Source organism: Chroicocephalus ridibundus, chromosome 8 (assembly GCF_963924245.1).
Source record: "Chroicocephalus ridibundus chromosome 8, bChrRid1.1, whole genome shotgun sequence".
NCBI lineage: Eukaryota > Metazoa > Chordata > Aves > Charadriiformes > Laridae > Chroicocephalus > Chroicocephalus ridibundus.
The window spans coordinates 52,696,088-52,712,535 of NC_086291.1; the positions used below are offsets into that span (position 1 = coordinate 52,696,088).

General features: G+C 40.9%; 1 protein-coding gene across 2 annotated transcripts; it reads left to right on the forward strand.

The window, feature by feature from the left end:
* Positions 1-576: 576 nt before the first annotated feature.
* Positions 577-15,649, forward strand: COPS3 (COP9 signalosome subunit 3). 2 transcript variants are annotated; one of them, XM_063343511.1, is made up of 12 exons: positions 577-729; positions 3,364-3,493; positions 5,206-5,318; positions 5,424-5,473; positions 6,344-6,436; positions 7,156-7,335; positions 8,591-8,731; positions 9,875-10,048; positions 10,919-11,005; positions 11,349-11,462; positions 12,079-12,159; positions 12,418-15,649. In XM_063343511.1, the coding sequence occupies exons 1-12, from the start codon at positions 675-677 to the stop codon at positions 12,469-12,471; spliced, it is 1,272 nt and encodes a 423-aa protein (XP_063199581.1). In that variant the 5' UTR covers positions 577-674; the 3' UTR covers positions 12,472-15,649. The 2 variants fall into 2 exon arrangements, with proteins under 2 accessions (XP_063199581.1, XP_063199582.1); XM_063343512.1 differs by lacking the exons at positions 577-729; positions 3,364-3,493 and having other exon boundaries at positions 5,235-5,318; positions 6,276-6,436.
* The last annotated feature ends 799 nt before the right edge of the window (positions 15,650-16,448 follow it).

The following is a 16,448-nucleotide window of genomic DNA, read 5'->3' on the forward strand; positions in this document are numbered from 1 at the left end:
CCGCTTTCGCTCGCACCGGAGGCATCTTGTTTATTGCAAGGAACGGGATTTAGGCGTCACTTGGCATTTCTGACTCCGCAGTGAGGGAATACATACAGGAGTGACAGGAAGGCGGGAATTTCCTCCTCCTCCAGGGTGTACTGAGGGACTGACCAGTTCCCTGCCCGCCGCAGCACAAGGGCCGCGTTACTGCGCCGCCTCAGCTCCTGTACGGGTGGAAAATGCAATTCCATTAATACCAACCGAATTAAACCTCAATAAAGAATTAAATTCCTGAGGGGATCAACCCGCTGAGGGCCCCTCATACCGCGACATGAGGCCGTGTGTATGTGTGTGGGGGGTGTGTGTGACGGCATCGTGACGTCACCAAACACACACACACTCACCCAGCCCTGCTGAGTCACGGCTTCTCGCGCCCAAAGGGCCACCCTTGTGCTTGACACGGGGCGGGCCCTTCCGGGCGGGCGGGCGGAGGGATGGCGGCGGTTGCCATAGCGACGGCAGCTCTCGCGAGAGCTGGCGGGGCGGCGGAAGTGACGCACGGCCGGCGGGCGTCGCGCGGCACCCCCCCCCCCCTTCCTCGCCGCTGATTGGCTGGCGGCGGCGGCGGCCCGTAGCGGTGGCTCCCTTCCCGCTTTCCCCCGCCGCTCCCGGCCGCGCCGCCAGCCGCCAAGATGGCGTCGGCCCTGGAGCAGTTCGTCAACAGCGTCCGGCAGCTCTCGGCTCAAGGTGACCGTGATGAGGGGGAGCCGCGTATGGCGGGGAGCCAGCGGGGCCCGAGGAGGAGGAGGAGGGGGGCGGCGGCCGGCGGAGCCCGCCAGGCCCCGCGCGGCTGTGGAGGGCGGGCTGGGGCCTGCGCCCCCTCTCACGGCTCTTCCCTCAGGCGCGGGTCCGGGCTGGCGGGGCCCTTGCCGGGCTGTAATTTAGGGCTCCTTCGCCGCACGCAGAGGCGGCCTGTGGAGGGATCTCGTCAGGGTTTCGCCGACGATGGTTTGACAGGGCGTCAAGGGCCGGCCGTGCCCTTCACAGCGCTCCCCGCTTCGGGGCAGCGGCACGGTGGTGGTAGTTGGTAGCTTTGAGGTAGCTGGAGGTCCCAGCTGAGGGGAGTGAAGCCGGCACCGGCGGCCGTGTCAAAATCTGAGCTTTGGGAATCAGCGGAGAGCAGCGGGCATCGCAGGGACCTTAGCTGGGAGCACCTGGCCCAGACTGTCGCCTAACTGATGAGTATGCAAGTTGCAGCATGTGTTTTAAAATACTTTTCGGAAGTATTAGCTCCTGGGGACAAAGTAGAGCATGGACAGAAGAGTCCTGACTTACCACGGAAGCATGTGATAGGAGGCCTGGGACTGTACATCAGAGTTGCCATAATCAAGTGTTCAAAAAGCGTTTTAATAACCATAGTTAGCATTCCTTAGTTTCATGGCCAAACTCCTAATTTTCCTGTGTGCGGGCACAGCGTTTCCTAGTTCTTGAATGTTCTCCGCCTGTGTTGATGCTCCCTAAAATGTGTTCTGAGTGTTTCTCTGCATGGGATGTACGCTCCCTGGAACTGATCAGAAATTGATGCTTTCCTCTATGGCCCTAGGCTTTATCTCTGGCAGTTACTTTTAGGTGGAGCTCCAACTTCTCTTACTTTGCTTTAACTTATTAAATACAGAATATTTTTACTGGGGATATCAGATACAAGAGACAAATTATACCTGCAAGGTGTGGGTACAAACAGATGAAAGATGATTCTTTGCGAGCCTGTAGTTTAGCTGGAGAAGTTTTTATTTCAAAGTTTTGTGGATGCAAAAGGTTCAAGGGGAAATTGGTTGACTTTATGGAAGTTCTCCCATTAGGGACAAGCCAGATGAACTTTCTCACAGAGAATGTCTGTCAAGGCTGCTGGAGGTCATGCGAGCACACAGGAGAGGTACATGTGCTTGCGGTGGTGTTGGTTTCTGTTTATCAGCATTTGGCTGCATGGGAGGTGACATAAATGGACATTTAGTTGGGCCTGGTGTGGGTATTTCTACTTACGCTGTAAGTTGTTCAGTGTGTGTTTGCAGGTAGAGGGTTGTTTTGGGGTTTTTTTTGCTTTGTTTTCTAGAGAATGCTAGATGATAGCTGTAGAATGGGTGGATTTCTGTACTAGGGAGAACACCATAACTAAGGTTTTGCAATGCTTGAATACTGTTACCAAACCACAGAGCGCTTTACAAGCCTTATTCCTTTCCATGCTTGTGCCTGGAGTTTTAATTCTGAATGGAGAGAACAGTTTTGGGGGCAGGTTTCTGGAGTTCTTGGGCTCTGGTCCCCCATTCAGAACTTTTGATCCCTGTGTTACTTCAAAGCTAATGTTTCATTGCTAGGGCTTCCCAGGTTTTCTTTTTCAAAGGAAAAGGCCTGAGAGTTGAGGATACTGTAAATCTCTATGAATGGAGGCACTATTCCTCATTTTATGAAGATTTTTGTAAGGGTGAGAGAACCTTTGTTTTTTCTCTCTAATCTGCAAGGATTGGACACTGAAACAATACTCTGCTTCAGAAAAGCGTAGTTTTAATTCAAGTAATTGTGGAGGGGAGGAAGAGTTTGAAAGGAGTTCATGATAATGAAAGCAGTTCATGGTCTGCTTTCTTTGTAAGGTTTTTTTGTGCCTACCATACCTTCCTATTTCAAAATGGTTGCCTTTCATGCTGTGTTCATAGCTCACAACAAATAGAATAACATTGTATTTTTGATTGTACCAAGTAAATTTAAGAACAGGTTTTTTTAAACCCTTTTGTTGTAGGTACTTAGTTGTCATTTTAATGTCTACTTCAAAAAAAATGCTTATGAGCAGACCTGAAAAGTGAATAGGGCACTTGAGAAGCAGCAAGGAACATGCTCTGGTATTGGGATTTTTTAGAAAGCGGAGGAAACTATTTTTGCTGCTGTTTTGGTTGTGTTTTGTTTTTTTCCCTTATAACACCCAGAAGGCACAAATGTAGATAAATTTATCCACATGAGGCAAAATGTTACATCACAGTACACTGGCCAAAGTCTTATAGACTTGGCTTAGATGGAGCTTGGTGTTGATACGAGACCCTAAAGCCCCCTCTCTAATGAGGTGAGCTGATGCTGCTTTTCACGTTGTGTTTGTGTTCTGAGGGTCTCCTTTGCAATCCCACAGGCCAGAACTTTTTATAAGCTGTCACCTTATAAAAAACATATGGTGGGTACCTAACTTCTTGAAAACTAGTGCCTATGGTATTAAAGGAAAGTAAGTTCTTTGGGTGAGACTACTTTTTCCTCAGGTTATATAGGGAAGCAAGGTAATGAAGTATGGGAACGCGTGAGTGTTCTCTAAATAGAGTTTGACAATGATGTTTTGTATTTCAGGGCAAATGACCCAGCTTTGTGAACTGATCAATAAAAGTGGAGAACTGCTAGCAAAAAATCTTTCCCATCTGGATACAGTGCTTGGTGCCCTGGATGTGCAGGAACACTCATTAGGCGTTCTTGCTGTCTTGTAAGTGTTGCTTTCTTTTAATTAAGTATCTTTAGTATTAAAACTTCAGGAACATGCTAAATTGTCAACCAAATGTTTTTCTTTTGGCCATAAATGTTTTCAGTCAGCATTTCTTAGAATGGTGCTTAGTTTCCTTCTGTTATGCACATTTTATTAATAAAAACACCGAGGCAAATTTGTATTTTCAAAAGAGAAAAACCTCTGGAGCTGGTAAATGCCATTACTGTCAAATGGTAATATTGGGAGTTTGTTTTTCTTAAGGCTATATCTGTTTCTCTTGTTTATGTCTTTATAAGTATTTTTCCATACGTGTTCAGCAAAAAGGTATAAACCTAACTTTTAAAATTTGATTGGCAGGGCATTAGTGCACTGGACTGTAAGCATGCAGCAACACTTTCTTTCCCAGTGAAGCATGGCTTCTTATCATAGTTCTTGGGTACTTGTCTCTAGACAGCACCGACGCTCTTGCTGCTGTCTGTAGTTTAAGATAATACTTGAAGCACCTTGGTGATGGTGAGGTAAAGTGAGGGTATTTGGCCCTGAAGCTCAAACTATTGTTTCTAGCTGTACCTAACTGTAAGTGAAGCATCTACAAGTTCCACTATTATCTTATCGTTCTCTTTTAAAGGAAAGATCAGAATTCTAGTACTTGTTCTACTACTCTGAATGAAACAAAATTAATACAGAGGTAATGCACTTAAATGTTACTATTCACTAGCGTCTCATAAAAACGCATTATGGAATTTACAAATAGCAGGGCATTGCTACTGCATTAGTAGAATCACTGTATCATGGGGTACATGAAAACGGTCACTAAAACAGGTGGAGGAAGGAAGATAACTGTTTATAGGAAATAATGTGTAAAATGTATTATTTGAAGAGATGGTATCAGTGGAACATATAGGAAAGTTCTCCCGGATGAAACTGTGGCATGGCAAACTCCTGCACAGGTAGAATTAAACTCTCTGGAGAGACAGGGAAGGGATGGCAGCATGTAACCTGAGCAGTCATAAGCCTTGCGAGGAAGGTTCATGATCTAGGTAGGTTTGAACTGCATATTACAGTGTATACCAACTGAAGTATGGGCAGGGTTGGGTACCTTCCAACAGCATTAAACAGAGGGGGTTTTCTATATGTTTTTGTGACGTTTGTAGGATGCATAGCTAGAGTTTTCACTGCCCTCAGATGAGCATAATCATAGCTCATCTTACAGAAGCAGCAATGTTCAAGGCTACCGCCTGTAGGGTGCTAAGGAACCACCAGCAATGGAGAGAAACTGGAAGAGAAAGTGCTCCAAACAAGAGATACACATCTCATAATTTAATACTTGAGAAATCTTGAGCACGTTCAAGTAGCAGATGGCTGCAAGTGTCCAAAGAAGTTGTGTGGCTGTGTATTACAATTCATCATTGTTATCCGGTGTTTCTATTATATTTTAACTATTGTACCCGATAAAATGATCTTTGTTTGCGATAGTTTGTTCTAAATTTTAGTTTGCACTAGATTGAGAATGGGGATGTGCACAGAAAGCATATTTTCAAATGTTGTGCAGCTCTTGGGGAAATCACGTGCCATCTGTCATAAACACTTTGGATTTGTTTGCAAGCATGTACATGTATCTGCAGAGACTTAGTGATGAAGATGAAGCTTTTTTATTAATATCCAAATGTTACATGTTAAACCTTTTTTTGATGTTGTTGTTTTTACTTTAGGTTTGTGAAGTTTTCTATGCCCAGCATCCCTGACTTCGAAACGTTATTCTCACAGGTGCAGCTTTTTATCAGCACTTGTAATGGGGAACACATTAGATATGCAACAGACACTTGTAAGTTAAGCTTACATTCAGACTTAATGTGTTTTCGGATTGTTTGGTTTTATTGATTTTTTTTTCTTTTTTCACTGTTTTTGTTTGTTTTTTTACTGTATTTAGTTGCTGGCCTGTGCCACCAGTTAACAAATGCCCTTGTGGAGAGAAAACAGGTGAGCAAGTATGATCTAGTACAGATAGATACCTACTATATCCAAGCTCTTACAGGGGACATTACCAGTCTCTTACTTCATAAAGATTTGCCACTAATTTCAGGTTAAATATTTTTGTGCAGCTCCTTACTTGTTAAGTTTACAGAGAGGTAATGAACCTAAATCAAGATTTTAAGACTTCTTTAAGGAAAACATAAGAAAGATAAATTTTTGGGGGGAGAGTCACCTAAAAATGTGCTCTCGCACACAAACTAGGAAATCTGTACTACCAAGAATGTTCTTCAGATAATGTGTGCATGAGTAGGAGAGCTGCAAAAATTACTAGCACTGAGGAGTCAGTGGTACTAGTTTCAGTGTTATTCTCACCAATGTTATATAATGTTCTTAATTAAATGCCTTCAAACGTAAAGGAAACTTGATTAAGAAATATTTGACCGAGGTCTTTGTTGCTAAGATACTTACTTTGTCAGGCCATTTTAGTGAAATCTAGCCTGAAATAGAAGTAGGGAATCAAGGCTGGTCTAAGTGGAGTAAAGCCAGAGCCATGCCTTTGTTTTTTGGTGGGAGTTTAGATGGTGTCATGGAATCAAGAAAGGTTTTCTTATCAATACAAATTACCACATTCCAGATGAGGTTGGCTTTGTGGAACAGAATTGATGACTTTATTTAGTTTATCAGGAGAAGTTGTATAGCCAAGGTTAATTTTATTTTCTAAGAGGCTGCAGTATCCTACAAAAAGGGAACCTCAAGTTAACTATTACTTAATGGAACCTGTCAATTAGTGTTATTTTTCATTTGTAAGTGTCAACATAAGATCCAATGTGCTGCCATCTATGAGAAATTATCTGAAAGAGATGTAATTTCTGACAGCCCCTGCGAGGAATTAGCATTCTCAGACAAGCCATAGACAAGATGCAGATGAACACAAACCAGCTGACCTCAATACACGCAGATCTCTGCCAGGTAAGGGGAGCATAAGGGCTTTTTTTGAGAATAACAGCTTATAAAATACCTATAACCCTTTGAGGAAATGCATGCTCACATATTGCAATGTAAAAACGGCTTTTACCTGTTTTTTTTTTTTTCCAGTAATAAATAATATGATATACTGACACAAAATCCCCTTCTATTGATGTTAAATGTTCCGTGCGTGTCCTCAGACTTTGGTTTTGTTGATGACTTCCGAAAGTCCTTTGACATCCCTTCTCTCTGGGCTGAAAGTCACAAACAGCTTCTCTTAGTCAGTATAAGTGTAATATCCAGATACTGTTTGCTCAAGTTTGACAAAAGGCATGTTTGTCTCGGTGTCTTTGGCCTGGATTTGTACTTCTGTCTTGTTCTTGGCTCCTGGGATTTAGGGCTGGACAGGAATGTTTAGAGCAATATTTAGTGCTGCCAGCACGGTAGTCTGGAAGGCATGGAGTTTCAGGCAGCTTTGTCAGAGTCTGATTTCTTTAGGATATGGATAATTATAACAGCTCACAATCAGTGATAAGGGTTTTCCAAGTATCGTGATACAATGAATAATCTGTGTTACAGCACTGCTGACGTGCACTGTTTTTTCACTCTTGGAGGAGTGATCTATTAAATAGCACTAAGATGAATTTAGTTTCAACTGTCTTCCTTGTGGAAATTTGAATGGAAATGGCTAATTTGTGAAAACTTGATTTATTTTCTTGTAGCTCTGTTTGTTAGCAAAATGCTTTAAACCTGCCCTCCCGTATCTAGATGTGGACATGATGGATATTTGTAAAGAGAATGGGGCATATGATGCGAAGCACTTTTTATGTTACTACTACTATGGTGGGATGATATACACTGGGCTAAAGAACTTTGAAAGAGCACTCTACTTTTATGAACAGGTAACTTTAAATAAAACGGTAAGTCTAAAGTCTGATCAGTTGGAAGGCAAAACGATCATGTGTAATAGCACTGAGAGAATGTATCACCTCTGAATTGCCACCAAGGATAGCAACAAAAGCAGTGAAGTACAAGCAGTCTCCAATTATTTTCATTTAACCTTAGGAGCGTAATTCTACTAATAGATCTATACTGCTGTTCATCATTCACAGAGGTTTTGCTTTAGCACGTGTGTTCATCATAGTAATGCATAAAAACTGATTTGGGTTAGTGTTCATTATTAGCTCTTTTATGAAAGGTACAGCCTGAATGGTACTCCTTAGTGTATAAAGTGAAGTAACAAGCAAGCCGTCTTTAGAGGTGTTTTCCTTTAAGAAGGTCTCTTACAGCCAAGTAACTATTGCACCACAAAACTATGCAACTCAAAGGGTGATGTTAAATTTATCTCCCTATAAATATTTTTCAAATGCCTGCTTATTACCGCTTGCATAGAAGCAGGTCACAGGCTGACATTCAGAATTGTGTATTCTTAAAGAAAAAAATAATTTAGTGGTTTTGCTAAGACCTTTGCTAATTTTGTGATGGGAGTTAACACTTCTTCAAGGCTACTACAATATTTGCTGCTTTTACTTTCTCTCTGAAAGAAGAGAACATCGCAAAATTGGGAAAGCTTCATGTGTGTATGGGGGGAAATGCTGTCAAATGTGCGAAATAAACTGGTGCAGCCTTTTTCTTTTCTGTAAATAAAGGTGAGCTCTTGAATAGCTAGCAGTATCATAGTAAACTAAAATTCCTTTCCCCTATTCTGCAGACCACTTTCAACATACTTAAATATAAGATCTGATGATGTCATAGCTTTATAAAACCTCTTTTAAGGATCTGTGTAAATCCAGGTTCTACAGGAACTGTATAATCATTCCTGGTAACAAGTAGCTCGAGGTGCTTTCTAGTACAACTTCAGATATATACCAAGGAAAGAAGTTTTGATTTGACCTTAACAGGGTTATTTTAAGGTAGGCATCACTGTAACATGATATGTCTTGAGTAGCTTGTATAGAATTTACTGGTTTAGGACATTTTTTGATAATTAATTTTGACAGAAGTTAGTTAAGCTTTAACGCTCAAAGGTGGATTTCATGTGTCATTGTATCCTTTCTGCATGCAGCTTTAAACTGACATTTTTGTTAATGCAGTAGCTACAAGGACCTGCCAGTAAGTATACTAAATTTCTGTTCCTTTTCTCTCTTTCTTGCTTAGGCAATAACTACTCCAGCCATGGCAGTCAGTCATATTATGTTGGAATCATATAAAAAGTATATTCTAGTTTCTTTGATACTACTTGGCAAAGTTCAGCAGCTACCAAAATACACTTCCCAGATAGTTGGTAGATTCATTAAGGTAAGTCTTGCGAATACAGTTAAATAATAGATCAACAAATCTGAATTTATAAATGATTTTTTTTCCTACCCTCATTTGATAGTACTGTTTGACATTGCAGATCATGGGAAATAATGCACAATGTGCCAGAGTACAACCTCTTGCTGCCTTTCTAGTGTACAATAGCTAATGATTGTCTGGCAACTTCTATGTCTGTTACAAACAAATTGTATTGTTCATATTGTGCAATACAGGTTTTTAAACTTAAGTTTGCAAAAACTGTAGGGTTGAATAGTACTTACCAATATTCTCTTCACTGATACTGCACATCTCTTGATAGGATTTTATGTTAGAACTCAAACAAGACTCAGGTTTCACTTGGCTTTCAATATGCAGTGTCCTTGTAAAAACATTCAACCCATAACTTCATCTAGTTGAAGTATAAAATGCTAAATAGTTTATTCCGACTCCATCTTTATAAAGAATAAAAGCTTCTGAAAATGCTGCAAGTTTGGAGTCTATAAGCATTTTGATTAGGAATTGTAAGATGGAAGACAAAACTGCTAGTGAGAGAGTTCTGATCCTAGGAAAATAACGCACTTTTGAAAGTTAGCGAGTCCTTATTTAATACTGAGTGCTGATTTGTGACCAAAATTTTAAAGAGTTCCAGAAATCTTTTTCTAACTTCAGATTCTAATAAGCAAACTCAAGCAGATGCCATTTTAAAGTCATTTAGGTGAACTCTCTGATTCACCTTCTGATTCTCTATTGTCTGTGCAGTGATTCATCATGGACTAGGATGACATGTCTTAGAGGGCAGAACAAATAGAATGGATGGTAGTGACTAGTCAATATGCTGCTTACTTCGTATGCTGGTCAGCTAATGGACTTTTTCTAGTTCTCCCGTAACTACAACTGTCTTACAGATGTCATTGAATTATGTTTACTAAATCTTACATTGAGTAATACATATCGAGTGTATGAGGATCTATCATTGCTGTAAAGCCATGTACAGGCGTTGCATAATTTTTATGAGAGATGCTTGAGCTACTTAAATTTCCTTTATGCCCGCGTGGCTTCTAATGTTGAAGTAGTGAGTAGATTTTGTGAGGCTGGTTGAACACCATGTTCTTTAAGAAGGGTTCTCTGCTTTTCTAATTGCAGCCCCTTAGCAATGCTTACCATGAATTAGCGCAAGTTTATTCAACCAATAAACCCTCGGAGCTTCGAAATCTGGTGAACAAACACAGTGAAACATTCACAAGGGATAACAATATGGGGCTGGTTAAGCAATGCTTGTCATCTCTCTACAAAAAGAATATTCAGAGGCTAACCAAGGTAAGATGTAGGGCTTTTGTTTTGTTGAGAAATTGTGATTAGTTTTTCTCAAAGGGCATATCTCTGAAATGTACTCAATTCAGAGCAAAATGATAATGTAGTAATGTCACGGAGAAATGACTAAAACTGAGATTTGTGTCTGAAACAAATGAGACTAAAATGCTCTATATAGAAAACCAATTCAGTTGACTACTTATGAATTATTTAAAAGGCGGTTCAATATGTCTGTCTGTCAGAGGGGTTTGCCCATGAGATTTTCATACATAATCGGAAAAGTTGTGAGCGCTGCTACCAAATGACCTTCATCTCTATTCAGAAAATAGGAAACCTGAACTTTACGGGTCACTTCATTAGAGAAGAGTGAGTGAGTGGGACAGATTTCAGAAGTAAAAGGAAAAACAGCAGCGGTGGAGTGATGTGCTCCTTCAGCTGAGCGATCAGATTAATCCTTAAAGGTGATCAGGGGAAAGGTCTTTTTTTGCAAATTCAAATGGTGTTTGTTGCAGTAGAACCAAACTCAGAAGTAATGCATCTCGAAGGAAATTCAAGGGACGGACTGTCACCTTATTCTTGTAGAAAGGTGAGGGAAGAGGTTGGGCATGGTCAGGACTGTTTCTGGGGTAAAACGGAGTTGCAGAAATGGAGTAATGACTCCCATTAGTTTGTTCTGCATATGTGAACAGTGCAACAAATTGGTGTCTTTGGGGCGAGAACTGACTCTGCTCTCATGGTGCTTTTATAAGTAATAAGTGTGTGATCCGCTTGTTTCTTCCCATCAGACTTCAAAATAAGATTGCATAGGACGTGAAGGATTGATAGGGGAAGTTCTTAGCATCTAGTTTTAACTGTTTAATACTTTCTAAATTTCAGACATTTTTAACATTGTCATTACAAGACATGGCAAGTCGAGTGCAGTTGTCAGGGCCCCAAGAAGCAGAAAAATACGTCCTCCACATGGTAAGACTTGTGACTTGGCTAAACTGTCCTAATTTAGAAACTGGTCCCGTTTGAGACTCTTTAAGCTTTTGTATGGGCAGCGCAAGTTCTGAATGGCTGAAGAATGGTTCTTTTTCAGGGTGAAGGAAATACCGTCAGTCTGCTGTGGTGTTTAGACCGTTCCCCAAAAAGTCTTAAGAGATAATCTCTGCCTAAGATAAGGCATGCATCATTTGTCTTTGGGAAGCTGTTAGGAAGTAAAAAGCAAACAAGTTAAAGATGATTCCACAAGGAATCCGCACGTTGTAGTTACCTGAAATTCTGTTCCTAATGATACCTTACATTAAACCCTCTCTCATTTCAGATAGAAGATGGTGAAATCTTTGCAAGTATTAATCAGAAAGATGGTATGGTCTGTTTCCATGATAATCCTGAAAAATACAACAATCCAGCTATGCTTCATAACATTGATCAGGAGGTAAATCTTTAAGATATTAACTGCTTTTGGAATTCCTACTGAAGAACCTTAGTCTGTAATCAGAGCGCTGCCGGGAGAAGCCAGTGTAGTCAGAGAAGCCAGCAACTTAACTTGCACGTAGAGATTGAGGACTATAAATCATTATTCAATTATTTCACAGTACCAGTATTTAAAGGTTTTAGATTGATAGTCTGTTACTGTCAATCCATTCCCTGTTGTATCTTCTGTACAGCTTGAGATGTTTCGGTAGACCGCCTGCTTAATGTTGGAGATGGGAATTTCCTTTAATTGAATGGATTGGAGAGATTGGGTTTGGAGTTTTAGACTTCAAGGATTCTTTCCACTGGCTCTTGATAACCTGCCTGTAGGTTGAGGTGGTTGACCCACATGGGACTGTATCAGTGGCCTTAAAAAGGATTGTTAGGGAAATATGGATCAAAGTAAGGGGATAAAAAAGGGGTCTGACACTTTTCTTTGGGAGATGAGGGATGAGAACGTTTTGACGTGGAGCTTTTGTGACGGCAGAAGTTACTGGTTCTGCGTAGCACAGCTGTGAAATATCTTGAAGATCATGTACAAGCTGGACAAAGTAATCAACTTAGTATATGTTTTTAAGATGCTGAAATGTATAGAGCTTGATGAACGACTGAAAGCCATGGATCAAGAGATCACTGTGAACCCTCAGTTTGTGCAGAAGGTAATTGATTTAGTGTCTTGTAAGAGTATGTAAGCGATTCAGTGCAGTGAGGATGTGTTGCACTGAATGTAAGTATTTACAGTGTTAATAATTACTTATTATTATTATGCACATAAACATCATGGCTTAAAACAAAAAGGAAGTGCATGTTGTTTCATATACACTTTATTTTCCTGCCTGTTGACTTCAAAGAACTGTGTGTCTCAAAGGTAAACCTTCAGACCTGTTTTTGAAAACAAATACCTCTCTCCCTTCCAGAGTATGGGCTCTCAAGAAGATGACTCAGGGACCAAACCATCCAGTTATTCCTGAAATTCATGTTGCTCACCACTCCGCTTTCAAGTAAAAGCTTATGAAAGAATCACGCCTGGAATAGGGCATTGAGGAGTTCCACGAAGAGAGCAGAGAGAACTGAGCTTTGCTTTTCACCTGGACTTAAGAAAATAAAAGAACACCCTCTCAGTACTGTACAATATCAGAAATACTCTCTGCAAAGAAAAAGGAAATCTCAAAAGAAACTTAAAAGTCTGTTGTGGATTTATTTATCTTCAGATTAACATCGTTAATGCATTAAATAATCTACCTTTTGTTTTAAAGGGTTTGAATGTTGCTGTGTTTCTGTAGCAGTCCTTTTTTTCTCTTCTGAAAAAAAAAAGAGTTATTCAGGGAAGAATACAACTAGTGTTGGTTCACTTACAAGATAATTACTGGTTCATTATTCTGTATTTAAAGTTGGCTCAAAGTGCAGATTTATCATATGTATGGGGGGGGGGGGAGTTTAAGTAAATTATCTACATTATAATTTGCATATGCCCGGTGTAGCTGGCTGCTGTCTATTAAATGAAATAAGAACCGTGTTCTTCCCAAAAGGACGAGCATTTTAATGAGCATTTTAAGGTAGTTTTGCTGAAAAGCAGAAATCCATACGTGACAGCTATTTATGATTTTAAATTTCTGGTACAAAATATCTCCTAATAACATTTGCTCTTAGATCAAACTTATTAGACCTAAACAAAAGGATATTTGAAAGATCTTGGTGTTCTAGAGGATTCTAGATATGAAGTTGTTCACACCAAAAGAAATTTAAATCTTTGTTCCTATACAAAAGCTATTCAACAGGCGAATACTTTTCTGTTGTGGAAGTAAGTGAAGGCCATGCTATAGATCTTTGTTTCCAGAGAAGATAATTTGACATGGAACATAGAATTCTATACAGCTCTCAAAATGCAGGATTTTATTTGGAGATAATGTGCTGGAATGCCTCCTGGTTTTTAATTCACTATTTTAAACATAAAAAACTTTGTTGTTGGCTTCTTTAAGTGCTTCACCCCTTAAATCAATAGGGTTTTTAATTTTCTGTAGCTCTCATGTATCTGAAGATTCTCACTGTTAAAACACCTTTGAAACACTTTTGTGTCGGTGCAAATCTCCTACTATCAGGCATAAATAAAACCTGTCACCAAGTCAGAATGCAAGAATGCTTAAACGCCTGCCCGGGAGCTGCTTGCTGCTGCTAACCTGCCGGCTTTTGTTCAGGAGCCCAAGCGGGAGCTGAGCGTTTCTGGCTCTTGCCCTGGGAAGCTTCTGTGTATCCAGGTCACCCGTAGTTGAAAATACTCCGTTTGTGCTTCCAGTACTGACACGGAGCTCTTGGGGTTTTCATTTAAAGCTGGTGTCTTAATTCTAGCAGAGCCTCTGTGGCAGTGGTGTGCTTTCTAGTCGAAGGGAAATGCCCCCAGGTTGTTCTCTAGGCGTGGTGAATGACGTTTTTAAACGTATAAAATAGCAGTTTAGTATTGAGCAGAGCATAGGTCCATAGTGGTAGTAGCTCACCATTAAGTACTTGTGCTTCCTATCATAGAGACTTCCATATTCGAAGGCAACTTTTACACCTGATCTTAAAGCAAAATCTTGGGTTTTTTTTTTTTTCATAACTTGCCTTACCGGTCTTGCAATTAAAGATATTTATGATTTTGAAAGTTTGTTTTTTTTTTTTTTTTTTTTTCTCCAAGTTAATCCTGCAGTGATTTCAATGCTGAACATGCTTATGCAATTTTCTCCTCTGGTACTGTGGGAGTGTTAAATTAGTATATTAGTAATGCGGTGGGCTCAAGCACAAGGCTGAGTTGTCGAAGTGTTTACAGCAGTGCGCGGCAGTCATAGAAAGGACTGCAAACGACTAACCCCGGCCTGCCACTGAGCCAAAAATGTGGATGGCTTGCCACTCGTTGCCAAGGGCTTACTTGCAGGGGGGGGAGAATGTATACAGGATGCTTTCATGAAGTTGGAGAAGAACCATAAACCTCCACTTTGCAGTGGCTGAGCTTTTCTACCACCTAGTTCCTCTTAGTGAGCGTGGATTTACCTGCTGAGAGCTGCAGGATGGCTTTCTGCCTGTGGAATTGGCAACAAACTAATACATGCAGCTGGCAAACAGCAGCTATGTTATCTTTTTTGCCTAAAGTAGATAAAATAAATCCATGCTCACATCAAAAGAATGGTAGAAATAGCTATGTAATAGTTTCAAATGATATATTACGCTTGCTCTTAATCTGATTTTTAAGAGGGCAAATGCTTTTAAGGTTAGAGAACTGCTAAGGTTCCTTTCTCACGTGGATAGTTGTGCTGTTCAGCTGTGATTGCTGTTGAAAATTCAAAGTCGGGTCCCACCTGTAGAATCAGTAGAGATAAAGCATTCACCAAAAGTGCTTCGGGGAAGGGCTTTTAAGTAATAAGTTTGATAAACACATACGGTCTGGCGTCTGCATGTCTTGAGATACTGTTGAAATTAAGTCAGATTTTTAATGAAGTAGCTCCTTCAAGTCTTGGAACTATAACTGCATGGGCTGTGGTCAGCTGAGACGCTTTGAGCACACTTGAGCTTTCTGGTTTTAATTTGTATTTATTGCAGGGAAGGACTTTTGATCAATTATGAGAACACTGTGTGCTATGCTCCTCTGAACTTAAAGAGTCTCAGAGGTCCTGTGGCTTGTTCTTCCCGTCAAGCATGGCCACAAGATGTGTTCACGAAATACCGACTGCATGCTTTGATCTCTAACTCCTAATTTCATGCATCTGAATTGCCAAGGTCTAAAATGCAGTTCCGAGGGTAGCACTAGACTTGCAGCTACACTTCTTAGCCACAGGAGGGGTCTCCAGTTATGCTTAGCAGGTAATGAAACGGTTTGAAGAAGACATAGTTAGAAGCTGTTTGTGTTCAACCACCTCTCCTGGTTTTGTGCCACCGAGGAGCCCCCGTTAGCCACCTCTGCAAACACTCCTGTAGCACCGCTCTTGCCTAGCTCCAGCCGCCTCCTTCCATACAACTTCCTTTCTCTGTTCTACAGCACCACCGCCACCCGTTGTATGTGTTGTCGTAGGCGATCTGTATAATCTAGGAAATGTTTTCTGCATGGCCAAACTGGCTGAGGAGGTTAGCCCTGAGAAGTTGTTTAAATGTACTATTGGAAAATAAAGATAACAAACGAGTCGTTCTTCTTAGTTTGTCTTAAATGAGATAGTAGGTCTTTTGGCTTTTCCGTAGTTGTTTTTTTTTTTTTTGGGGGGGGGGGGAGTGGGTAGGGGGGTGTCTTTTGTTCTTGTGGCTTCTCAGGACGTGTGATTCTGGCCGACTGGTGGGAAGCTGCTAGTTGTCTGCTGCGGGTGGCAGTGGCCTCTGCTCGGGGGTTCTTCAAGCTCTGCTGGTGGCTTTTCTGAGCTCTCCTGAACTCTCTCCAGTAGAAACAGTAGTTCTTTTTGTGCAAATCACGTGTCTCCCTCGGAAAGTGCTGCTACTGGCCCTTGTCCGAGATGGGCTCCAGGATTAGATGGATTTTGGATCAAACATTTCTGTTCATATCTGATCTTTGTGTTACAATCATCGTCTGTCTCACTGACCATCCCCGAATCGTTTTCCTTAGAGGTGTAATTCTTAGTCCGTGTGTGGCTGCTTGGATCCAGAGATATATATTGTACCAGTATCAGTGATAGCTGCTCTTTCTTGGGATTTTAAGTACAAGTTTTATTTGAATGATTTATTTACCAAATGATCCGTGCCGTTATCTTGTGGAAGACTTACTGCTTTTGTTCAGACTGGGGTATTTAAAACTCCATAGGGGTCAACTCCAAGGTAAAGGGGAAGGAGGAATCCAGTACTTTTATTATTTTGAAGTCTGAAAAGATTAATAGTTCACGGGGAATTGGGTATATTTTTGCATCATAAGTTTTCTAGAGATAAATGATCCCCTAATAAAACTTGATACCCCAAAGAGATGCTGGAGTACTCTAAT